Below are 26,739 nucleotides of genomic sequence, written 5' to 3' on the forward strand. Positions count from 1 at the left end.
ACTCACATTGATTTCAGATTTAAATTCATTACCTCAATAGAAGAGGCAAAATAAATTATTTATTTAGAGCACTCACTAAATAAGTCTTTGATTTTCTTACAATCCTGGGGCAATTTAATGATAAGCCACATTTTTCAAATTGCTCAGGCGTGTTTTTTTTTATCTTATTTCTTTAAGTTTAAAAAACATATTTTAATACGAGACAGTATAAGCTCATAAAGATTTAATAGGTTTGGATGTGATTGATATTATTCATCAGTTTCGTTATTTTACAATCTTTAAGGATTAAAAATAAAACGAATCAAAACAAATGTAACAAATAAGTTCAAACAGCATAGGTATCTCTTTCAACTATTACAATATACATGTAATGTATCTTACATATATTAACAAATAAACTTTATACAATTAAGATAAATTAATGTCAGGTCCGAGAACTTTTGTATACAAAAAAACTGCACATTAAACGTAATTTGGATTATACGAGAATTTGAAATATATGGAACTTTTCTTTATTTACTCCATATATCTTCATACATTATTTGATTGAATTTTTAATAATGCTTATTTACTTATTTGTTTACTTATTAACCACCACTTAAAATATTTGCAAGAAATTATATTATAAATTGTATGTTATAAAAATACAGAAAATTACTTTTATGTAAAAATTATTTAATTTGTAGCAAATGAACAAAAAAAAATTGCCTTTAATGGAATTCAATAAATATAACATACATTTCATAATTTCTTAATTTTACATACCCAGAACAATTAAAACTTTTTATTCTAACTGCAAGTGAGAATATAAATTTTAAGAAAAATTGATAGATGCCTAACATATATCATTTATTAAAAAATATGATCATCAATTTACTTTAAAAGTTTTATTAATAAAATAATACACATCTAAAAACTTTTTAATTCCAAATTATTGTTCCATAATTTTTAGCAAAATGCGCAATGTTTAATAGCATTAATAGCAAAAGTAATGTCCAAAAAATATATTTTTATAATCCTTGTTAAGACAAAAGTCCATAAAGTATATACACATTAGCGGTCTCATATTATTATTAAAGTGAGGCAATAACAAACATATTATCAAAATCTACTGAACAGCAAGTGAGAAAGGTTAAATGAAAATTTTCAAAACCAGTTTGATTGCTTGATGAAACCTGAAAGTAATTTTAAAAATTACCTTTACTCTCCTCTCTTTTCTCCAATAATCAAACAGGATTAAATATTAATTTTCGACCTCTACTAAGTTCACTTGTTTAACATTAATTTTTAAGGAATTATAAAAATGCATATTGTGTATATTTTAAGAATTCTTGTCAAATTTAAAGAAAATTTGATTGAAACATTTTAAATTCTTAAAACGGAATGCAGGATCAAAATTTCATAACTAGTTTGAACTCTTAATTAAACTTTTTAGCTTGAGTTTTAAATCGAGACCTTTAATGTGTATACTACTTAGTTTGATATTTAGAAACATATAGGGGAGAGTCAGTCAATTTCATATGTATAGAATATTTTTTCAAGTCAATGGGCCATCGGACTTTAATTGTTATATTAAAAAAAGATTATTTTAAAAGTTTCGAGTATTTATGCAGCAGTTAGCATGGTAAACAATAGTTTTGAAAATATGTTGAATACAGTAGTCATGAAAGTAAGAAAAATTGGTTGAATGTTTCGATTAAACTTCATTGTAATACTAAAAAAATAATTTTTTCTGTACATACAGCATTAAAGTATGTAGTCTTAAGTTTAATTTGCACGAAAAAAGAAGTTTATATGAGGAAAATTGTTTGAGTAATCACAAATTTACAAAAAAATTGGATTTCGGGTAGCCTCGCTCACATGAATGTCGGGTATCACAGCCCAATTTTATTTCGTCGATAAATGTACGGTTGCAAAGATAATTATTTTATTTCTTCAAATTTGAATGTTATATGCATTTTTAACAACAAATATTTTCGTTATTAAATGACTGTTATTAAAAGATAGAATTCACTAAAAGTATATAAATATGTAATAAATAAAATAATTTTGTGATAAAAATGATAAATGAGGTTTATCTATTGTCAAAACATTGGTCACTTTCATTTAGACCTGAAAAAACAGTCAAAAAACATAATTTTTGTAACTGGGTGGTACTACCAGACACATTTTGAAAAGAGCTGAAAAACATGTCTTTTTAAGTTTCTATTTTTTAAGTTAAACTATTCTTTTTTTGGTTTATTCTTTCTGTATTATTTAATTAGAGGGTAAAACAATAGAAACATACAAAAATATTGATTATTACTCAATATTATACAGAAATATAAGCAATACTACTTAAGTGGGTGGGGCTATCCGACTCTCCCCTAACGAGGGCATAAATCGCGAAACACTGCACTCATAGATAGCATAGATTTTTTTTAAAGCGCATTGACAAATAAATGCTGCCAACGACAGATTTCAAATATCAGTTTAAGCAGAACGACTTGACTCTCATTCTGATCATTCACGATATTAAATTCGACGATAACATTTTATTTAAATTAATATAACATGGTAAATAACTGAGACTGGGTTCTGTGATTGTTTCGCAAGTCCAAACAGGATGAACTTCTTCTATTTCCTGAAAATGACTCATCTGACGCCATGAAGTTTGATGCAAGAGTTATATCTCCAGCACTACAACAGCTCTTTCGAGACAATTGACTCTTTCCCAGTGTCGAGAAAATGGGCATCGGAATTGTGGGTTGAGCAGTCTTGCTATCGGAATCGGGTGAAACTTCTAGCATCGGTATCTGTCCATTGTGCTTGACATCTCTATCTTTCTTTAAGTATTGTGCAAGAAATTTGCTCCCAGCATTGTTCATGATTATAGAGTGAAAGAAGGAACTACCACGCTTGGCAGCTGGAACTGTGGTACAAGCTGTACGTTGGCTGGTTTCTGACATTCTTGCATTACTTCCACTGTTGCCTTCAGATGAACTTTGGGCCATGAAGCAGGACATAGGCGGCTGAAATATTGGAAAATGGCGTATCTCAGTATAATTCAGCTTAGAAATAGCAATATAGTAAGGGTATTTTGTAAAAAAAAATCACTATTAATATCTATTTTTAAAATCCTTTCAAATTCAATATATTTGGAATCCTTTCAAATTGCGGGTCAAAAATTATATTTTAGCAAAGAAGAAAAAAAATGGTATCGAAATAAAAAAAATACAGTAAAGGAAAGAAGGTAATAAACATCAAAGCAGGTTTAACTGGAGGTTGAAACGTGAAAATGTCTTTAATAGCTATCTTTCAATTTCCCTATGCTCTCTCTTGCAATCAAATCTGTTTTGTTGTTCATTACAATCGGTATCCTATACCGTGATTTTTCAAATTTCAATAGAATTTTTGTTTTTTTTTCTCCACAATCAAATTGCAGATATATTTTTTCATTATTGGTAAGGATTTTAAAAATAACGTATTAAGTATGGTTTTTAAGGAAGATCCTGCATAAATTAATGACTCGTCATAAATTGAAGAAATAATATGTATTAGTTGAAAACTATGACTACACAATATTTTTCCATATAGTGTCGAACATTGTCGGAAGATAATTATGACTACAAGTCAAAATAAGCTGATATTAAATATGCATACGATTTTTTTCAGTCCGGTTCTCTTTTGGAAAATTTTTGGTTCTCGAGGTATTTTGAGTCACATTTGACCAAGCGAGCGCTTTTTACAAATTTGAACATGCTGAATATAAATTTAGATGCTGGCATTCCCAATTATCGAATGAGAGCTCAGAATTCAAGCAGATGTTTCCTCAATATAGCGATTCTTTGATATCGGGGATAATTTATTTTAATCTTAAAACCGATTACAGTATTATATTTAGGATTTTTTTTTTGTTAAATATGCTTGGTTTTTTTACTTTAGCATTTTTTCTTCATGAAGCTGATTCAATATTTGCAATCAATGATACACGTTGTGCATCCTTAATTGCAAATATCGAATCAGCTACATGAAGAGAAAAAACAAAATGCAATATGCGTACCAAATTAACGATTATAACGAGGTTAATCCTGCTGGCAATATAAACATTGAACAATTTTATCTCAAACATTTTTACAAAATATAATGCTGCTTTGCTGAGAAGTACAGTGAAAAGTAAAGGCAGCAGAGAATAGCGCTTTTGAAACCTATTAAAAGCTGCCAACTTGATAGTGAATGACAAGTATGATGTGATAGCACTTCCTGCAATTGAAAAACTATTATACTTATCAATTGTCCTTTTCATAAAGTCGTTTTTGCCATGAACAGGCAAAAAGACTTTTTTTTGTCGTACTACTCAACCCACCACATTTAATTCTCTTTTATTTCTTATCGAAATACGTCCATGCCTAAGGAAGGCACACCGATTAGATTTGCAGTACTTTCTGCAACGTTCGAATTCAAGGTGCGAATCAACGTCCTTGTAGCTTCTAAAGATTTCTGTAACCAACAAGAGTGGTAATTTTATTGGTTAAAGAAAACCTTTTAATCTGAAAGCCACCAGTTATCCCCAATACGTTAAAGATATCTTCTAAAATGCTCTGCGATAAACCTCTATCAATTGGTTTAATTTTATACCTGAGAAATAAAATTACTAGATGAGGATATAGTAACATTTTTCAACGCACGATGAGCGGGGTTCTATTCTTCGAGATTTTTATGAGGGTAGTAAACTGGATTGAGTCTAGCTTACACTTTAAGCAGATAGAAAATTCAATTCAAGTTAAATAATCAAAGAAAGAAAAAGGTAATAGAATGTATAATTTATTTTCTAAATCTTTTCTGTCGAATACGATGATGACTTTTAATATTGAGAAGTATTGAGATTCTTAAATATATTAAGATTATTAAATATATTGAGATTTTTAAATGTATGAGATTTTTAGATATATTGATTTAATATTGAGATTTTTAAATATTGATCCGGAGGTGTGTCCTTCCACGTTTCCCTGATATTCTAAAAATTTTAAAATGTTTTTGAGTTTAGTTTATTTTTATCCTATCGAACAGCTTCCTGTTGGCTATTGATCTTACTTAATACTGCCTGTAATTTAAACGATAGGTTGCAATTTTGAATAATATAAGATGGCCGCCTAATTATGGTTGAATAGTGAAAAGAAAATGGAATGCACAGTATCTGCCCCTTTAAAGCAGAAACTCTATGCAAGTATGGTAGAAAGTTTAAACAAAATGCCGTGTCAGAGTACTCTGTCTCTATGGTGTCGCTCTTCAACACTTAATTCAATCTTCTTTTTTTTGTATTTTAATTGAGTGGTATCTTTTTTCGTTCGCAATTAAATCGTCAATAACTAACATCCTCTAATTGAGGTTATAATCGACAGGAGTTAGATATTTCATAGTTACTCCAATACTTTAGACTGAAATTGCCACAGCAGCGTTTCATTTTTTGAATTATTATGACAGGCAGATAATTTTGTTCATTTGCTCAAGATTTCAATTACAGGATTACTGTTGTTAAAGTAAGCACGCGATTACTCTTATATTTCGAGCAAATACTACACACAATACAAAGTAGATAATACGGACATCCACTACGGAGTAGAATTAATTGCGATTCCATCAACAACAACTAATCTCTAAATCAATTTATTTTTGCTTTGATCATAAGAACAACTGGCCAACACAATGGCGTAAAAGCTTTCCGGACCAAATTGGCAGGCCGCGAATAGAGGTAGCTAGTTATGACAGGTTGATGAACTTCAGTGGTACCTGAGCGCCAGACCCTGTTTCACATGTTTATGGAATGGTTAACATACGCTATCAAACACCAAGCTTCAGCAGCAGTCGCCACTTGAATATATTTAGATTTGATTTTGAATTTTCGTTGAAATGGGAGTTAAAATGGTGAAATATGCTGACAAGTATTATAATGTTAAATTTGATAAGGGAAAAAGATATTTCTAAGCTAGTAAGGTATATTTTGTGTTATGTGGACTAAAGCTTAAAAGTAAAGAACGTGATTTAAGCACAAATAGCATTATATTAGTATTATCATTTCTGTACTCTTATTCGTGTTTTATTCACGTTGTTTTTTTGTTTTGTTTTTTTTAAATTGTAATTAAAATAAGTCTGTATATTTGTTCATAGAAAATTGGGTGTTTTGTCACTGAGTTTTATAAACGAAATATGTAAATATTTAGTATTTATAAATATTTCAGATTATTGAATTTATAATTTATTGAAAGAAATTATATTTGACACATTTCTTAACAGATGTGATCACTCTGAATGATCTCTCTGCTGTTATTTTGCATTTTAATATTAAATTTTTCATTTTTCTTCATTCTTTGTCATTTTTCTTCATTCTTTGTTTTTTTTTTATACAATAATATCTTTTCTTTGTTACATATGCTCTTAAAATATACAAAATTATCTGATAAGATTATATATTATTCACTTATATGATTAATAATATATTATTCATTTATGTAATGCTCATAATTTGGCAAACAACTGTTTAAATATTTAAATCTTTCAAAGCCGAAAAATAAGAATAAAGTGTAAATATATAAATATATTATTGTATATAAACGCACAATATTATAATTCAAATTTTAGTGTTCTCACAGGATCGGAATTTGCTTACTAAAATTAAGCAAATCATTGCTTAATTTCAAATAAAAAATAACGTTATTAATTTACAGAAAAATGCCGTGTTTTATTTGTAAACTAATAATGTTTATTAAAAAATATCGCAAATAAATATTTATAAATGGAAATTTTATTAAATGAAAATTAAAAAATAACTTCTTCATTCATAACTTTTTCATTATGTATGAATATAAATAATATAATTTTTTTTTAAAAAGACTGAGGATTATAAATTTTTTTATTGCTTTTTTGTTTTTAATTTTAAAATGCATTCAAGTATTATTCTAGGAAATATATTATTAAATATTTATTATAAAATGGAAAAAATTTTGAAAAAATTGAAGTTATTTTCTTTAAATTTCTATTCGACAATTAAAAGGAAGCTGCTATTTGTTTTTAATTTTTCGTTTAAAAAATTATTTAATATATATAACTTGCTTTAGACATATTTCTAGGTTTGATTATTTTATATTGGGAGTGTTCTTTTTCTTATTATATATATATATATATATATATATATATATATATATATATATATATATATATATATATATATATATATATATATATATATATATATATATATATATATATATATATATATATATATATATATATATATATATATATATATATATATATATATATATACTATCTACCAATAAGTATTTGGACACCTATGCATATGACTATATCTGTGGTTTTGAGATACGTTACGCCCACCACCGGTATATATCGTGTAGGGAACAACATCGACATTAGTCCCATGCAAGATGCCTACTGCACTATTTTGGATGACAATGTGCTTCCTACGTTGTGGTAGTTTTACGGGGTGGACCCCCTTACTTCCAAGGCGACAATGCCAGGTGTCATGTTGCGAGGGTCACCAAGGCTTGGTATTGTGCCAATGGGGTTAATCAAATGGACTGGTCTGCCCAGAGCCCAGACCTGAACCCTATCGAGAAGCTCTTGGACGAGTTGGATTGCCGAATTTCCTCTACCCGTCCAAAATTGGTGAAGGAAACATAATTTCTTCAAGCTGAGTGGAGGAAAATAGCCGTCACACAAGGACTTGTGGAATGTATGTCCCGGAGGGTTCACGCTGTAATTGCCTCTCGAAGTGGCTCTACCAACTATTGATTATGAATAAAGTTTCCAAATACTTATTGGTAGATAGTGTATATACTAACAAACCTCTTTTTCTGACCCCGTTGTAGGGTGCCTGACGAAATTTTTACGCAGAATGAAGGCTGTTTTCCTAAGAAGCCATACTTTTAAAAGAGCCAGACTTGCGCAATCAAGTAGCGTTTAACAAATAAACTAACTAACAGTATTTTTTTTTTGAAAGTAAAATGTCTGATACACCAGCCAAATCATCAGTTTTATAGAGTATTGTAAGAAAATATAATATCTAAATAATTGTTTAACAGTTTGTAGCGACCATCATTGTCAAAAATAACGTAGGAGAAGCCTTTAGATGTAACAATTTTCTATCAGCTATGTCAAAAATAACATATGAAACGCCTTTAGTTGAAAAAATATTAAAGGTCGACATATTATAATATTGAGAGAACGATCACTTTATTGACTGTTATCTGGAATTTGACCTTTTGGTCCTGGGGGTGCCAACAACGAAATTTCTGTTCAGCGGGTCCGAATAAGTAAAAATAATTTTTTTTCTCAAATGTTAACTAAGATGTCTCCGGGACACTTAAAATGACTGATTTTAAGAAAAAGTTAGCGATCACCGCATTTGTCTCTGGTCTTTCTTCCTAACCGCTTTATTACTTTACCTTGTATATCAATACTGATGTTAGTACTTATTATAATACCAAAAACCTATATTTGTTTTTTACGTTATTGAAGTTCTTGCACGTAGTTCTTCTTTAATTTAATGCTACGTTTAATGCTAAATGTCCTTTTCAACAGAGATTCGAGAGATTTAGTGATACCATTTGATACTATAACTCGTTAATTCGCGCATGTTTTGGAATAACTGCGCATGCCTAGACCAGATTTTAGATTCCGCTTGCTTGTCACCAGATTCTTCAAAACTAAGCAAGCTCAATCACTTCAGAACATGCATACGTGAACGTGAGGAGCTGTGAAAAAGTGTTTTTAACTCTGTCTATTTTAGAATGTAATTTAAAATGATTTCTTACTTCACACATAAATCTAACGTTTTTCTTTCCTCTTGTTCTGTCTGCAATTCTTGGATCCATGATATCATTTTCTACTTCACGTTGGGAGCACAATGCAAGAAGGCAGACAACTCTAAAACAACCACGAAAGCCACTCCTGAATCTCGTACTCATGGCTGCGTAGATGAAGGGATTGACGCACGAATTGACAAAGGCAAACAAATTGATGCACAGCATAGTGAAAAAGAAGTTCTCTTTGTGCATAAAGTTCACTGTTTGATACTGTGTTATGATGCTGACTAAGAAGTATGGTGTCCAGGAAACAGCGAATGCTAAAATAACCATCAGAACCATCTTTGCAATCTGAAAAAGAATAGTATATGAGTTGAATACCTAAATATACGTCCATTTGAGAGGTATCTTCACTCCTGACACAACTCAATCGTCATAGGGAAATTCATTATTTGTCTAGCGAACCATTAGCCAGTTGCCCAGTACTTCTGGTAACCATAGTTACAAGATTAAACTATTTCAAGTAATTGTGAGACGTAAACATTTAGTGCAGGTATAGATTCGAATGATGAGAGAAATATGAAAATTTCTCCTTTCTGAAGTGTGCTTGCTCTTGTTTCCGTAGCAACAGGAGCTCTTTTATTAGATGGAGAAGACTTGGCATTATCTTTCGACCCATATACACTACCATTTAAATACACCTTAATTTTTTTTCAGAAGAGTGCAAAATAGGAAAACTGATATTAATAGCTAAATACATTACTTTATGTGGCATAATTGGATTTCCACACAAAGCAATTTTAAAAAAAGTATAAACTTGGCACAGTTACAGCATCAGTTTAACAATACTATTTTTAAATATAAAAGATGGGGTTATCCGATAAAATCTACCCGATTTAATTATATTCGAGACAGGGAAAAATGGCATATTATACACTCATTGTAAAATAACAAATGAGACAAGCACACAAGGGCTTAATAACAAAACTTTTAATAACAAAGAGCAAATAATTTTACATCCGCCGTTGGCGGTTTCCAAAAAAGTATAGAATAATAATAATGGTAGTTGAAAATATTTTCCTCAGATGGCGCTAGCTGTATCGCAACATCCTCCCCCCGTTTTGAGAAGGCTGTGACCAACTCAAAACGAGGTTAAAAATCTTTTGGGCACTTTAATCGAACGTCCAAAGCGGGTAACTTGGGCAGAAGACTGTTCAGGTTTTACATCAGCAGGAACAGAAGGCAACATCTTATCAGCATTTTGGTCTTTCATATTCTGATTAACTGCTAAAGAAATGGGTATTTTGGCCCTTTTCTGTAAAAGGCAATTTAATTTGTTAGCAGAAGGGAGTTCTAAAGAATAAATTCTTTGAATGGGCCTCAACATTTCTCCATTTTGAGCTTTCAGTCTTACAGTTCGAACTTTCCCATCTTTACCAGGGATAAGCTCTATCACCCTGGCTAATGGCCAATTCAAACGCTTCTTAAAGTCATCGCCAATGAGAACGACCTCACCAACCGAAATATCAATATTTTTGCCCTTTAAATTTTGTTTCAAAATTAACTGTCCCAAGTACTCCTTTCGGAAACGTTTTCTTAAGGATTCTATAAGCTGGACTCTATATCGAATTCGCTTGCGACAATGCTGAGCATCGACCATATCGATATCAATTACTTTAGTTTCTGAGTTATATAAAAGAAACATAGCTGGTGTAAGAGGTTTTAAATCGGTTGAGTCTTCGGACAGATAGGTGAGCGGTCTAGAGTTCATAATTGACTCGATGTCGCATAATACCGTTTGCAACTCTTCATAGGTCAAAACAGCTCTTCCTAGCGTGCGTTTCAAAAGATCTTTAAGTGTCCGAATCAGGCGTTCCCAAAAACCTCCCCACCAGGCTGCTGACGGAGGGTTAAATTTCCAATTTATATGGTGTAACTCTGCCTCTCTCAAAACTTTATCCCAATCAATTTCATTCAAATCATTGTATGCCCCCTTGAAGTTAGTGCCATTATCTGAATACATTTTTCTGGGACGACCTCTTCTGGCGACAAAACGTCGAAAAGCCAAAAGAAATGAATCTGTACTTAAAGAGGTCACTAACTCTAAGTGTACAGCGCGGTATATTGCGCAAGTAAACAAAACAACCCATGTTTTGCTACCTTTCTTAATGTAGAGGGGTCCCGCAAGATCCACTCCTACAACCTCAAAAACATATGCATCCTTCACACGGTCCTCAGGAAGAGAAACAGGCTCGGTGAAATGAGCTTTAGCGGTATACCTTTTGCACTTTATACATCTCTTTACAATATTGCGAATTGCTTTTCTACCTCTCACAATCCAAAATTTTTCGCGAATGATGCTCAACAATATTTGAGTACCAGCATGATAGTTAACACAATGATAATACTCGATTAATCTCTGTGTAAAAATACACTTTTCGGGCAAAATTATAGGAGATTTAAAATAAGGGGTGTCGATTCTTTCAGTTATGCGAGTTTTTACTCTGATCATACCCTCTGAATCTTTGTAAACATTATATACAGGTATTTCATTAGGAAAAGGAAAAAACTTTGATTGAACAATGTTGATTAAACTCTTTTCCGCTGATTCAGTTTCTGCTAGGGTCAAGTTGCCTACAATTCTAGATTTCTTTTGAACGCGACAATTGTTAACGAAGCGCAATACCCAAGCAACAAGTCTGATTATTGATGGATAGCTAGAAAACTGTTTTGCGTACCAAGGTGTTTCCTCCTCAACCGAATTAAAATTACTAAGCACTACCTTTCTTCTCTCTAAATCTACTTCCTTTTCGCAAAAAATCTCATTGCAAGGCCAGGTACTCGAAGTTTCTAGCAACCATGACGGTCCTCGCCACCACTGTAACCTTGCTAACTTTTTGGGAGAACATCCACGTGAAACGAGGTCAGCAGGATTAATATCTCCCGGGACATGCCGCCAATCATTAGGCGAAGTAATTTGCCTAATCTCTTTAACTCGATTAGAAACGAAAATGGACCACTCCCCCTGCTCTTTTATCCACCACAATGCAACCATTGAGTCGCACCAAAAATACGTTTTCATAGTAGGGATATGAAGAGCTAAACGAATGGAAAGGGCCATTCTTGCTCCGATACAACAAGACATAAGTTCGAGTTTAGGAATAGACATTTCTTTTACGGGTGCGACTCTAGCTTTAGCGCGTAATAATTGAATTTTAACTTTACCAGAATTTTCAGTTTTCATAAATACACATGCACCGTATGAAGTTTTGCACGCATCCACAAATACATGTAATTCCGAAGAATCATTAATTTCGACATAACGAGGTATTTCGATGTGCTCAAAAAAGGATATTTCACCTATCCACGTAGAAAATTCTTTATTCATTTCTGGCGGTATTAAGGAATCCCAACTAAGCTTATCCTTCCACATCTTCTGCAATAATAATTTAGGCTGCAATGTACTCGGACACAATGTACCTATAGGATCGAAAAACCGCTGCACATACGATAATACAGTTCTTTTTGTAAATGTTTCGTTACGATCTAAATCATTAGTAAAGTTGCATCGTAAAGTATCTCGATCCAAATTCCACTTAATACCCAGTAAGGAAGTATCACCAGAAGACTTGGATAAAAGAGGATTTGCTATATTACCTTCCCAACCTCGCAAATTAAAACAAGCTGTTTTCATTAATTTTTAAGTCTTAATAATAAAGTTTTCTAATTCTGTGACAGTGTTAACTCCCGTGACGCAATTGTCGACGTAAAAAGCATGTCGGAGCTTGGGAACAACATCGGAAAATTCATCGGAAGCGTTCTCCAGGAGATGACTTAAAGAAGCCATTAGTAAAAAGGGACTCGTGGTCACACCAAACACAACTCTACAGTGTCTATAAGCAATGGGATCACCTGTCTCAGATGGAAAGAAAAATCGTAAAAAATCTCGGTGCTGAGGGGATATGCTTAGCTGCAAAAAGGCTTTTTCTATATCAGAAGAAAGACCTATTGGAAATAATCTAAACCTGTCAATAATATCAGGAATCAATTCGATCAAATTTGGGCCTTTGACCAAACAGTCATTTAAAGATGGTTGATTGCACTGTTTGGCTGAGGCATCAAATACTGGACGCAATTTAAATGTCTCGCTAGATTGTTTGATGACAGGACGATGGGGCAAATAATGGCAAGGTTCATTAATTTCACTTTCAGGAACCTTTTCTATAATATTTATCTCCTGCCAGTTTTTAAAAACATTGATATAATCATTCAAATAACCATTTGCTAAAGAGCGTTTACACATATTCAAGTGACGCTTTAAAGTTAACTGTTTGTTATCAAGCAAAGTAGTTTCACTTTTAAATGGAAGTAAAAGTTCATATCTTCCATTCGGAAGAATAGTTAAGTTATCTTTATACTGCTCAATAGCTTCCGAAAACATTAATCTCTGTTTAGAATTATCATATGGGTCTCTAATACCTATTACATCGAGATCCCAAAGCTTATTTACATTTAAAGTTACTGAATGCAATACACATACATTATCACATAGGATACAATTGGAATCAACAGATATTGATTTACCATTATTTATATCTGCATAAACATTATTTATTTTACCAGTAAGAGTATTACCAAGTTTTGTCTGAACAACCATTAAACCTGATTTTAATGCTATTGATTTACCAGTAAACAATTTAGAGGTAATGTCTGCTCCAAGAAGCAGATCTATTTCAGAATCATTAAAATTAACATCGTGAATATCTATGTTTCTTTGTTGCAATTCTTTTAGCGTAACAGAATCGTTAGCTCGAGGAACAAAACCACAAATTTTTTCTTCAGAGAGGACTTCTAGTTTAAAACAAAAAGTGTTTTCCAAATTATAAACTTTAATCATGAACCACTCATGGTCTTTAGGTTTGGTTTCGTTACCTCCAAATAAACCATGAATAAGTGTTTGTTTACCCTTGGGTTTCAAACACAATTTTTTAACAATTTTAGTACTCAAATATGACCGCTGCGAGCCAGTATCTAAAATGGCTCGTATATTACACTCACTTTTCTTATTTTTAACTTTTACTATCAGAGTCATAAGAAAAACAGTTTTAAAATCATAAGCAGGGGCACTGCTATTGGCAAAAGATGACACTTCCTCAGTTTTAGGTTCATTGTTCTTCATTTCTCGATCAGGACACATCAAAATAAAATGATTTTTATTACAAATAATGCATCTAATCTTCATCCTACATGTACGAGCAGTATGTCCCAATTTAAGACAGGAGACGCAAGCTTTTTTGTTGTAAATTACCTTTCTCCTTTCTTCTAAACTTAGCTTTCGAGCAAAATAGCAATCTTGGGAAAGGTGCTTTTTCCCGCAAAAGAGACAGATAAAATTGATCTTACCTGTATTATCAGGCGTAGTGCTTACCAATGCAGCTGTGGTAGATAAATCCATTTTCTCTACAACAGGCTCTTTCTTCTTAGTAGAGGTTCCAAATCCAGCCCGAGCGAGGACGACAAGCTCCTCACCCTTCACCTCTTGCTGTAAAAAGTTCATTAATTTTTGCAAAGATCTTTCCCCTTGGTCAGAAGAACGACTTCTTTCGTATGCAATCAAAACAGTCTCCGGCAAAGAAGATTCTACTAGTGGCATTAGAAAATCTCCGTAATTGCTCTGTGTACGCCCTAGGCTTTCCAAGGCCCGTATCTTTCCTTCCAATTCATCGTACAATGCAGGTAAATCAGTTTTGGATCGACCAGATATAGCATTTTTCATTACAAGTGATAATAAGTCCCGGACATAAACTTGCACCAGTAAATCTGTCCGTCCGAAACGCTCTTTTAACTGTTCAATGGCTTTATCGTAGTTCTTAGCCGTTGCAAGGAAGCTGCCGACAACCCGGGCCGCTTTTGACTGCGGCTCTAAAGACGACAACAAATACTGAAACTTATCCTCCTTCGACAAAGTTTCGTCGGAATGAATTTTTTCATATTGGCTCCAAAAGCCTAAGAAATCTTTTAATTCACCACTGAATTTACGTAGCTCAATCTGTGGGAGTTTATATTTTCCTTGAACTACATCTGTTTTACTTAAATGTTCAGTTAATTTGGAACAAATTTCGTGATATTTGTCACGATATTCTTCCGCTTTTTCAAAGTCCGACTCATATTCTGAGTCAGCATTTTCCAAGAGAAGAATACAATTAGAAACTTCCTCTTGGCAGTTCGCCAACCGCTCAAATTTGTCCTTCAATTGTAGCTCGTAAATCGAAAGCGTTTTTATATTACTTTCCTTAGTATCCAATTCAGCAACATTGAGCACGTCTTCAATATTTTTCACACATAGCGAAAAAGAAGTTCTTAGTCCTTTTCTTTTCGCTTTTAATTGAATTAGTTCCATATTAGCACAGTTCAGAAAAATTCAGTCTCGAAATCAATATATCAAATATCGGGTCCCTGTTCGGGCGCCAGTTATTTAACAATACTATTTTTAAATATAAAAGATGGGGTTATCCGATAAAATCTACCCGATTTAATTATATTCGAGACAGGGAAAAATGGCATATTATACACTCATTGTAAAATAACAAATGAGACAAGCACACAAGGGCTTAATAACAAAACTTTTAATAACAAAGAGCAAATAATTTTACATCCGCCGTTGGCGGTTTCCAAAAAAGTATAGAATAATAATAATGGTAGTTGAAAATATTTTCCTCAGATGGCGCTAGCTGTATCGCAACAATCAGTAATTAACGTGAGATCCTTCGTTTTTGATAACATTTATCATTCTCGCATTCATGAATCCAGATAGAGTTCGTAAAATGTTAGTATCAATATTGTTTCAAAACCGACTTGCTCTTGAATAGTCCGCCAAATTTGTAAACGTCTCTTACAAATATGCCCCAAAGATTTTCTACCAAATTCAGATCTTGGCTATGAAATTACCACTCAAGAGATATAACCTCATTTGTTTTCACCCTAAACTAAACTAAACTCAGTGGCTCGACAGCCCAAAGAGGGCCAAGGCCTACTGTGCCCATCTCAGTTTTCTTGAATTCGGCTCTGGGGTGCAGGTGTTCCGGTTTGGTGGTCAGCCGAAAACGAAACCCCCAGTGTTTAGTTCCCAAGCGTGCTTGGTACTCATTTATCGCCCCACTGAAGGGATGAAAGGCTGAGTCAACCTTGCCCAGCCCGAGGATTGAACCCAGAACCTGTGGCACGGGAGCACGAAGCGCTACCACTCAGCCATCGGGCGTCATTTGTTTTCATCCAGTTTATTCTTATTTTCTTCCATTCGTCTCCTTCGTCCCATTTGCTTCCATTTCAGTTGAATATGAAGTATGGATTACCGCATTTTCTTATTGGAGTGTCCTATCTCCGGATGTTGTAAGAGAAACAACAGGCAATAAATTATTTCCGAATGTATTCTGATGCATAATTGAATTCATTTTAGTTTTTATAAATATAGTTAGAGCTGCGCCTCCTACTGCGAAAACGGCCCAAGCCGAAACGGACACACCACCAAATTGACCAGTTTGGAAAATGAGTGTGGTTCAGTCTATAAGTCGCACTAGACATATGGACAGCCATCTGGTCAATCCAAATCAAACTCCTTTTAATCAGATCACTCCAATTTGTTCCTTCTTAAGATGTTTCATTGCAAATGCCAAACGATCATCTTTATGTAATTTAGTAAGTGGAGGTTTTTACTTTAATATTTTTTTTAACTGAATGTTCGAATTATTACTTAAATTATTTCTAACCGTGCGTCTGCTGCATCGCAACTACATTTCATTTTTAATTATAGATGACATCTTAAGGTGACAATCAAGCTACCAGATTCGTCTTTCTTGCCTGGAAGAATTTTTTTCCGCCTTTCAATACGCTGTTAACTACCATAGCTTACTATTTACACAACAGCCTTGGACCTTCCTATTTTGTTTGCAATTTAGGAACCACTCAAGTCAAATTCTTCAAAAGCTTTTCTACCTCATTCGCCTTCCATTTAATGATTTACCTTTGACGTTGAATTGCACGTGCAAACTATTCAAGTTCTGCTTTACACAATTCGGATTTGCTTCTTACACTGCGGGAAATCACTTTCTTACATGTTTTGTGCCTGGCAATGACGAAATTAGTATCGTCTTTTTTCCAAGTCAATGTTTAAGATTAAGTCAGTTTTGTCGTGACTATATGCGGAATAAAAATAAAACTGTCTCTTCATTTACAAGTAGAAAATAGATTATCTTACTCAGCCATAACAGTGGTGTTTCATATTTTGCGACTTTTTGCTCGCCTATATACTTTTTTCCAGTACTGTGTGCGAAATCAAAATCAACGTAGCTATTGATTGCCATTCATTTCTGTATAAAAATTTGTCAAATATATTTTTATTTTTCTGTGCATAGCGGAAGAATAAAAATTTTGGAGCGAAGTTTAATCATTGCACCGTAAGAAGCAAAATATGCATGATATTATGTGAATGAGTTGAACAAGCGAATCGATTATTTAGTACTACAAGTCAAAATCATATTTTCTGTTTCTTTGTTATTTGGAATTGGGTCACTTAGGGCTTGCAACGATGAGAGCGAATCAGTGAAAAGAGTGGCATCCGGGTAGTCATTTTTAGCCAGCCAATCAAATGCACTTTTAATTGCCATCAGCTCAGCCATAAAAATACTGCAATTGTTGGAGAGTCTAATGGAGTCCGCTTTAATGATTATCCCATTTCTCTTGATGATAATTCCATAGTCGGTCTTGTGCTTTATCCTACTTCCATTATCGGTCTCTCCGGCGAACTCCACTCTTGAACCATCCGGGAAAATTTCCAACCCCTTATTAGTGGGGAGTGACCTACCCCAAGGCACCGAAACAAACTTTGAGGGGTGTTGCCTTACTGGTCGTTGTTCCAGTGCAATCGAGTCCAGAGAGTGGCCCAAAACTATTTCCAAGTCAGCCAACCCCCAGCCCCAGGTCAATCTTTTTGTGCTGATATCTTCAAGAATCTTTAAGTGAATAGGTATCACTCCCGCCAGTATCTGGAGGGCCTCCGTACTTGTAGTAGAGTAGGCTTTTGTTATGGTAATCAAGGAGGATCTCTGAATGGATTTAAGCTTGTCATTGATTTTTGTATTATTGCGATACCAGACACTGGCGGCGTAGAGTATAATTCTTTCGGTCGCCCTGAGGTAGATGATTTTTAAGATAGATGGTTTGAGGCCCCAAGTGGCCCTGGCCACCCGTCTGATGAGGTAAGTCAAAATCATATGTGAGAGTTAATTGAATGCAATTGGAATATCACTGAATCTGAAATTTTCTTCAAACTGTTCACTGAAATTTCCCAAATATGTAGAGTAGTAATAACTTAAAAGGGGTTACTTTCATTGAGGGAAAATTTAAGACAAAATTTTGCTGTTTGTGCTAAATTATGCAATGCTACATGTTTCTTTGATGCATAAAAAATTAAGTTCATGTAAGAGTGAAAAACAATGTGTATTTCTTTGAAAAACTGGAGAAAAAACAATAAATGAGTGAATTGAAATTACATTGTAAAACACTAGATCGTCGCACAAATAACACCAGAGGTATCGAGAATGCTATTTTAGAAGAATTTATTATGATTTTTCCCAATTCATTATGACAAATTAATGCTGTAACTAGAAATTTCATAAAGACACTGTAATATTAAACCTCTATCACTTTTTGCAGATAAGAACATACGTGTGTATTTTGTGATTAAAGGAGTTTTCAGAATTCTAAATCAGGTTGCGCTGTCTGTAACAAAAAGAAATTTAGCATAAGGAAAGAAAAAAAAATTTAAAAAAACTGCTAACCACCATACACACAAATCTAAATTACTTTCCATAAGGTACTAACATAGTTTCAGTGCTGAAAAAATTTGTGAAATAAATATTGAAAAAGTCATGGGAGTTCTTTTTTAATCTAAAAAAGCAAAGTTATTATCTTAAAAAGTTTCGTACTAGATGATACTCTGTCATCAAACAAAAACTAGAGATTGCACCATTTCTAGAAAGAAAAAAAATTTCTTGGACCCAATTGTCGATATATTTTTCTCTATAAAGTCCGACAAGTGCTGTAATGAACAAAATTATACATGAACTTATTCTTTGTAGAGTTCCTTACATCAAAATTCAGCTCACATAAACTGATGCTTCTGCTATATGAAAGTCGAAGCGGACTTTTGTTCTCAACGACTTTAAATTTGCTTCATCTAAGAACTTGAGAAATCTGCCCTGAGGGTCGGGCAAAGAATTCGATGAGGTATTTTACTATGATACATGTATACAATACGTGCATTAGCTTCTAAAACTAATTTAAAGGAACAATAAATCATTCGGTTTCACTGCACCTCGATTGGTGAATTTTTTTTCATCTTTTGTAGCGTAGAAATTTATAAAATAGTATTGATTGTTCAACAATTTCTTCTTTTCTAGAATAAGAATTAATATTACATATCTTTAGAACTACAACTTCTTTCGTAGCGTACGAATTTATATAATAGAATAGATTGAACTAATTCCTCGTTTCTAAAATAAGAATTAATATAATATTATCGCTTGTTGAACTCATACTTCTTTTGTAGCATAAATATTTATATAATAGTATCAACTGTTGAACTATTTCTTCTTTTTCAGCATAAGAATTAGTGAAATAATATAGATTGTTTAATTCATTCTTTTTTTCAAGCAAAAAAAATTACTGAAGTAATAACGATTGTGGAAAAATTTATTCTTTTCTGAAATAAGAATTAATATAATATTATCGCTTGTTGAACTCATACTTATTTCGTAGCGTAAATATTTATATAATAGTATCTACTGTTGAACTATTTCTTCTTTTTCAGCATAAGAATTAATGAAATAATATAGATTGTTGAATTCATTTTTTTCTAACAGAAAAAATTACTGAAGTAATAACGATTGTTGAACAATTTATTCTTTTCTAGAATAAGAATTAATATAATAGTATCGATTGAACTATTACTTATTTTCTAGCTTAAGTACATTTGCGATTAATAGTAATATTAAGAGCATATATCAATTCCCTTGCTAGAGAAAAAGAAATAGTTCAACAGTCGGGATACTATCATATCAAATAAACTACTATTCTTTTTACAGAAATAGTTTCTGAAACCATCGACCAAACTTTACATATATGAATAATTTTTCTGAAAATGTGAAATTTGTCCAACGCTTTTATTCAATGAGTAGTTCTTAAAACTTTTTTTTAATGTTGTTTTGAAAAAACTATTGAAGTCTTCCAGTTTAGCTTATTTTCTTTTTTTTTTAAAAAAAAGTGAATTTATTATATCATAATTAATATGACTAACAGTAATTCAAAAGTGTGAAATTTAACTTTTGTCCCCTGCTAACTTTATTGACTGGTAGTAAAAGTAAAGTTTTAATGAGAAAACAAGGATAATAAATATGTATTGTTCATATTTTGTAGCTATATATTAAGGCTACTATAAATATATACTATTTTATTCTTTTCATCTCTTCAGAATTCATGAAAAAAGCTGTCAATTAGTTTACTTGTCCCTACTATCTCTTAAATCAGCAATTCCCAAATGGTGTTCCGCGGAACTCTAATGTTCTAGGAAGGAGTTACGGTGGTTCCGCGAGTTAGAACTTTTCACAATCAGTGAAGAAATTTGAAACCTCTAAATATTTTTGCATCCAATATATAAAACATAATTTATTTAATCGTACGGTTGCGTTAATGAAATTATTTCAAGTAAAGTGCCAATGAAATAGAAATAGTTTTTCTTAAAGAAAAATAAATTTCTATTAATATACAGAAAGAATTTTTAAAAAATAACCATTTATAAAATATTCCATTAGTATGTCCTATCATGTTTTTTAAATCAAAATAATTAAATTCTTTAATAAAGAAATAAGTTTCTATAATAATCCTTTTCAACTGTCAAAGCAGTTTTTCTTATGCTTTCATTTCGAAGTAAATTATATTTAAACTTATTTTAATCATTTTCTTCCTACATCAGAAACACATTCATAATTAAACTAGATTGGACTACAAATGCAATTTTAAAGTCGGACATAAAACCTAATTTAAGATTATCAATGATAAAACGATGAAAAATCTTCATTCCTCTAATTAATTATTTCAAATATAGTCTTTCATCGGTTATAACGTTCATAATTACCTGAAACTTCAATTATAAAATTGGGGTTCCGCTGAAAGAAGATTGATTATTTACAGTTCTGTAGCCGAAAAAAAAAATCGGAAACCACTGCCTTAAATGTTATTAAACTAGACATTAAAATGTTACATATTTGATTTAACAAATAGGAATGAGTAACAAATATGACTACTCACTCTTCATTGACAGGCGAAATAATAAATTTTGAGACTATTAGTTAACGACATTCGCATCGAAATTAGCTTAAAATAATATCATTTTTATTACAGGTCGTTAGCCTCCATATCTTCTCTTTTTAATTTACTTTTATAATTAGTTTTTTATTCTATCATTCATAACTATTCTAAGAACAAAATTAAAAATTATATTAATAATGAGGCTAATGACTTTAACTACACTGTAAAAAAAATTGGTGTATAGTTTGGTGTATTTTTGGTGTTGAGGTAAACTAAAAGTTTTTACAGTGCATGTAATCACATTTTTTATATGAATTTTCACTATTATTGCTTTTTTTATCTATTTATTCACTTTTGCATGTTCTTTTTTTATTTACGACACATATTTTCATAGAATCAATTGATGGCTTAACTTCAAAAGCATTTCGTTTAAGAAATCAAGCACATTTGTAGTACTATATTTGTACTAATTCTTTCAAACAATTGTTATCTTGTCAATTTTGCATAATTTAAGGCACAATAACTAAGTTTTGAACTTCAAAATATATTTCGTTTACCTCAACCATTAAAACGGTGGCAACTATACATGAATGATTTTTTACAATGGCAAAATATCATATTTCAACATTTTGTCAATTCTGTCCCTGATAGTTTATCTCACCATTCTGATAGTTTATCTTACCATTTACGCGACCTCTTGTTATCTTCATTATCATCTACCTGTTTGTTTTCAGAGAAAGACAGGCTGGTATGATCAACGCACAAAGTTTCATGTAAAAATGTAGTATCACCATTCTCAATCTCAGTGAGGCATTTCAAACTAGAGTATATTGAAAAAATTAATGCAACTTATTGACAAAAATGCGTTTTTACGTGTTCTTAATAGCTTAAAGGTAAGGATTTAATTGCTTTTTTGAACATTTTTAATTGCCTTTTTTCTAGGTCATTTATGAAACCTAACTATCACTACGGTTTCTTAATCATAGAAGAGTAAAAAATTAAAAATATTGTTATGACTTATAGATCATGCTCTTATTTTTTGTCTTATTGATCCTTGCATTCAGTTCACGTTTAAAGAATAAATAAATATAGAAGAGGGTGTTTAGACTTTTTATAGAAAAAAAATCTGTTACAGAAAAGTTATACATAAGTGACTTTTCCAGAATTATGTTCTATACACGACCAAGCAATGAACATCTTGATTAAATCTGACAGTTTCTAGGAAGAAAATTTTATCTCCAACAATCCTTTGCCTATCCGCACTTTCTCATAAGTGTTTACCTTTATTAGACGTTCTTATTACTCATATATAATTATGATACATTTTATAACCGTGGTTGACTGAATTATCGGGTTTACGACTACTAATGTTTCAACTCCGTAGCCTTGTAATTTTGAACCCAATCCAGAAGACAAGGGAACAACTGGATCAAGTATTGGGAGAAATTTGTCTTCGTGGAGGACTTTTAGATGGAACTATCCCGCATTTGCGTAACATGGAGAGGAAGACCACAGTAACCTCCCACGGTTAGCCTGACGGCAAAAGGACTCCAATCCATGATCCGTCTACCACTGAGGATAGTCAGCACTGTGGTCGGTGCAAACCGGATGCAGATTTAATAAATTCCTTGTTACTGTTCTTCGGAAAACAATAGTCGATTTAGTACCATCTCAAAACTTTTCCCCCTAATCCTCTTATCGAAGGATGACCTTTCGCCAATTTGTTTACTGCTCTGCTCAAATTAATTCGAATTTTATTCTACTCCATAAAGAGCTATTTTACTTTAAATCAATAGCTTTTGCCTGCGGATTTACGTTTAATATCATTGACTCTTTACGATGGAAATATTAATCCCAAACTCTAATAGGTTTAGTTGCTAGAACTTTTATAATTTGATGGTTTTACCTTCTAATCTAGGTTGTTTTCTCCCCTGCGAACTAACTAAATTTCCTTAACCTTTAAGGCTTTATTTCTAATATTAATTATCAGGGTATTTTAAGCATAGTTTTATACATACTGAACATACTTTTAAATCGTATTTTACCCTTAGTAATATGTACGCACTAACTTTTTCAAGCAATTGTTTTGTCAATTTTATAAGTTTTTTTGCGCAATAATTATTGTTCCGTATTCAATAACGTATTTGTAATTAAAATATACAACTGTTATAAATACATTCTCAAGTATAAACCGATACAAATACATTTAGTACTGAACTGTAGTAATCATACAAAAAATATGTAAATTGATAAAATAACAATTGTTTGAAAAAAATAGCCTGTATATATTACTAAAAATATGCTTATTTTTTCAGCGAAATGTATTGCAATGAAGCTTTTAAATTGATACTTATGCACATGAAAATATGTGCTATCACTTAACAAACATGCAAAAAATTAAGAAAAAGATAAAAGAAAAACTATAAAGAGAAAAAAAGTAAATAAAAAATTTGACTACGAGCGCTATAAGAAATTTCAGTTTAATTTACCAAAAATGCTGGCAACTACTTTATTTATTAGTATGCCTCTATAATGGAATTGAAACTATAATTTGTCTGCATTGTGGCTTTAATTGAGCTTTACTCACGTTTTTCTTAATAATTTTGTTTCAGATTTTTTTTTCTTTAACATTTTCACATTTTGTATCAGATTTTTTTTCCTTTAACAGCTGAAGCGTTTAACAGTTTCATCGACATTCATGTTCTTTAACGCACTCTACGTTGAAGTAAACACAATAGCTTAAACTACATATCTATCCCAAAAAATTAATATAGCTCTTAGACTGGAATAAGCCAACCTCAACTCTAGATTCGACATAAAATTTTAAAAAATCGATGAGGAACTGCAAGTTAAAATTTGCATATATTCGGTAAATTTTGACAGCTTCTTAGAAATTTCAATGTGATTTAACTCTAATAAAGTGACATCACATAAGAATTATTTAAAAGTAGTGTGGAGTAAAAACCCAATAAATTGAATTTAGTAAACCAAGAAACATACATGAAAAGACTATCCCTTGAAAATATTTATCCGCTGTTCGGAGCAAGTTAGCCTCTTTGCAGTTGTATGAAGCTCCTTTTATATTGAAAGGCTAGGACAATAGCTACAGTTTTAGAGTTTCTGCAGATAAAAAGAAACTGATTCTCATGATTGCAATAAGATGTTTCTCCGAATAGTGCAGCTGAAATCGTTTAAGTCCCTCTTTGCATCAATACTAAAAAAGATTTTAAGTGAAAATTTGACCTTTGAAAAAAATTCCGGATTATCACTTTATTGTTCACAGCTCTAAGTTAGAAATAAGACATAAAAATGATGTATTTGATTTTTAAAAAAATGAATCAATGATAAAATTATACTTTTCTCCTGTTGGCTTCCTGTCGTCTAATACTTCCTTGTCGATGCACCGGTATCCCTTGCAAGAGACACCGAGCAACTCTGTAGCATGTAACAGCAATGAAACTTAGTGGCAAAATGTACATGAATACAAACAGAAAAGTGTAATAGGCTCGACGGAATTCTTCTGGTAGACCTATGAAGCAAGTAAGACGGGATATCTCACCGTATTCACTTTGCAATGTGTTTGAAAAAGCTTCTGATGGGTAGAGAAACGGTATGGCTACAACGCATGGCAGTGCCCACACAATGCATAATATTCTCTTTGCTCTTGCTTTTGTCTGATGCATACGGGATTCAAGGGGATGAAGAACTGCCATGTACCTAGAAAAAAAATTAACTGTAAGAACTTAGCAACGTATTGAATTTGAAAAAAACGAAAGTATTGATTGACGTAATTGAAAATAGATGGATTAAATAAACCAATTGTATATTAATAGTACTATATATGAATATGTGGTGTAACTACCACTACAAATATTAAATACCAATTCACTAGTATATAAGACATGCTAACTTGACACTATTATGAGGCACCTTTTGATAGATGACAGTTGACATAGTCGAATTATAATTCCCCACAATGGTGACCTGTGGACGTGATAAAAAATTGCCAAGATTGATGGTGGATGATCCACATTAAACAGTTGATTTGCTTAATTATATACTGCTCAAAGAAGAAAAAAATCCGGTGAAGTAAATAAAGTCTTCCGGTAATAAATGAAGGTTGACATAGTCTAAATTTAAAATCCCCTCAAATATGTTACTGTAAAAGACCGAATTCTGAAAAATGTCAACACTGCAAAGTTACTTTATTGAATATACAAATATTACGCCCAATTTAATATTAATTTTTTTATCGATATTTTAATATTTATACGATATTTTAATGTACGATTAGGATAAATTAAGAAGAAGGTTAGTGTTGAGATTACAGGAAATGACACTTAACCTTAAAAAAAACATCAGTATAGGAAAAACTTGGTAAAGATTTTTTATCTTAAAATACCGGCTGTTATACCCACACCTGTCTGCAATTATTTAAAAAATTTTAATTTTTTCAATTTTTTTTTTAAATTTTAAAAAAATTAAGCAATTTAATTGTTTTTTGAAGATAAATTATTGGTTATAAGTTAAATGAGCATGTAGAGCACCCACAAAATGAATGATTATACCTTTATTTAAAAAAATTGTTACAAGGGTACTGTGACCCCTTAATCGATATTAAAATATCGAATAAATATTTAATATTGATATCGAATTAATATTACTTACAAAAGAACCTATGTAATTATTTGAGTTTTATTTGCCTTTTTCGAATATTTGTCATTGTTAAAAACTGAATTTGGAGGTACAAAAATGAATGTTTAAAACAAAGAAACAAAAATGGGCATATCAAAGTTTTAGTGCATTAAACAAGAACTTTCTTCGATGTCGTAATACAAAATGAGTAGCCCATTTTGGTTTATATTAATCAGTTTCGAAACACAAAATGAGTTAGTATATGCGTTTTTTTTCATTTGTGCTTTTCAAGCTGTTTTTCTTTATTCACAATTTTTCTTTTCTTCATTTAAGTACATTCATTAAGTATAACTTTTCTTCGTTTAAGTACCGTATGTGTCCGTGTTAAGGACGGAAATATTTAGATTTATTTTTTTAAAAATTTAAATTAAGAGAAGGACTGGCATACATGCGTACCACCAGACAAAAGAGAAAATACCAGCGTCAACTAGAAATGATAATCAAAAATGTTGACAAATCTTTAATTAAATTAAAACTTCAAAGAAACGTTTTTATGCAAATATAAATTACACCTTAATACTTCTCAGCAGAAACATCCTTTATCTTTCGGCTGTAATTGCAGAAATGGAAAATTATTAAAGGATAAGCAGCTTATAGTCATGCAAAATAATAACGGCCTTAGAAATAATGTTCAGGATTTATAAGGTCAAGTGACGGTTAATTGGAATAATGCATCCCAACAACCCATAATAAAATATCATGCAATAGGAAAAAGTAATTACTCTGATAACGGTAAAGTAGGTTCCGAAGCAGATGAAATGTTCGTGTGAAGGTATTTTTTTGATTAACAAAGTTTTATCGTAACTATGTCACGTCTTCTTGTGATACTATTTGAGATACGATGGAACTTTAAATGAGAAGAAAAGAAAGAAACTCT

General features: G+C 31.8%; 1 protein-coding gene across 1 annotated transcript in view; it reads right to left on the reverse strand.

The window, feature by feature from the left end:
* Positions 1-2,228: 2,228 nt before the first annotated feature.
* LOC107444160 (QRFP-like peptide receptor) overlaps positions 2,229-26,739 on the reverse strand; it is a 110,647-nt gene continuing 86,136 nt past the window's right edge. Inside the window, exons 2-4 of the mRNA XM_043051308.3 lie at positions 24,524-24,884; positions 8,814-9,155; positions 2,229-3,011 (exon numbers count right to left, since the gene is read on the reverse strand). Of these exons, the coding sequence (XP_042907242.1) occupies positions 2,544-3,011; positions 8,814-9,155; positions 24,524-24,884 (1,171 nt within the window). The 3' untranslated portion in view covers positions 2,229-2,543. The remainder of the gene's footprint in view (positions 3,012-8,813; positions 9,156-24,523; positions 24,885-26,739) is intronic.

The sequence above is a fragment of the Parasteatoda tepidariorum genome, chromosome 5 (genome assembly GCF_982258835.1).
Source record: "Parasteatoda tepidariorum strain Cologne lab strain chromosome 5, Ptep-v5.0, whole genome shotgun sequence".
Classification (NCBI taxonomy): Eukaryota; Metazoa; Arthropoda; class Arachnida; order Araneae; family Theridiidae; genus Parasteatoda; species Parasteatoda tepidariorum.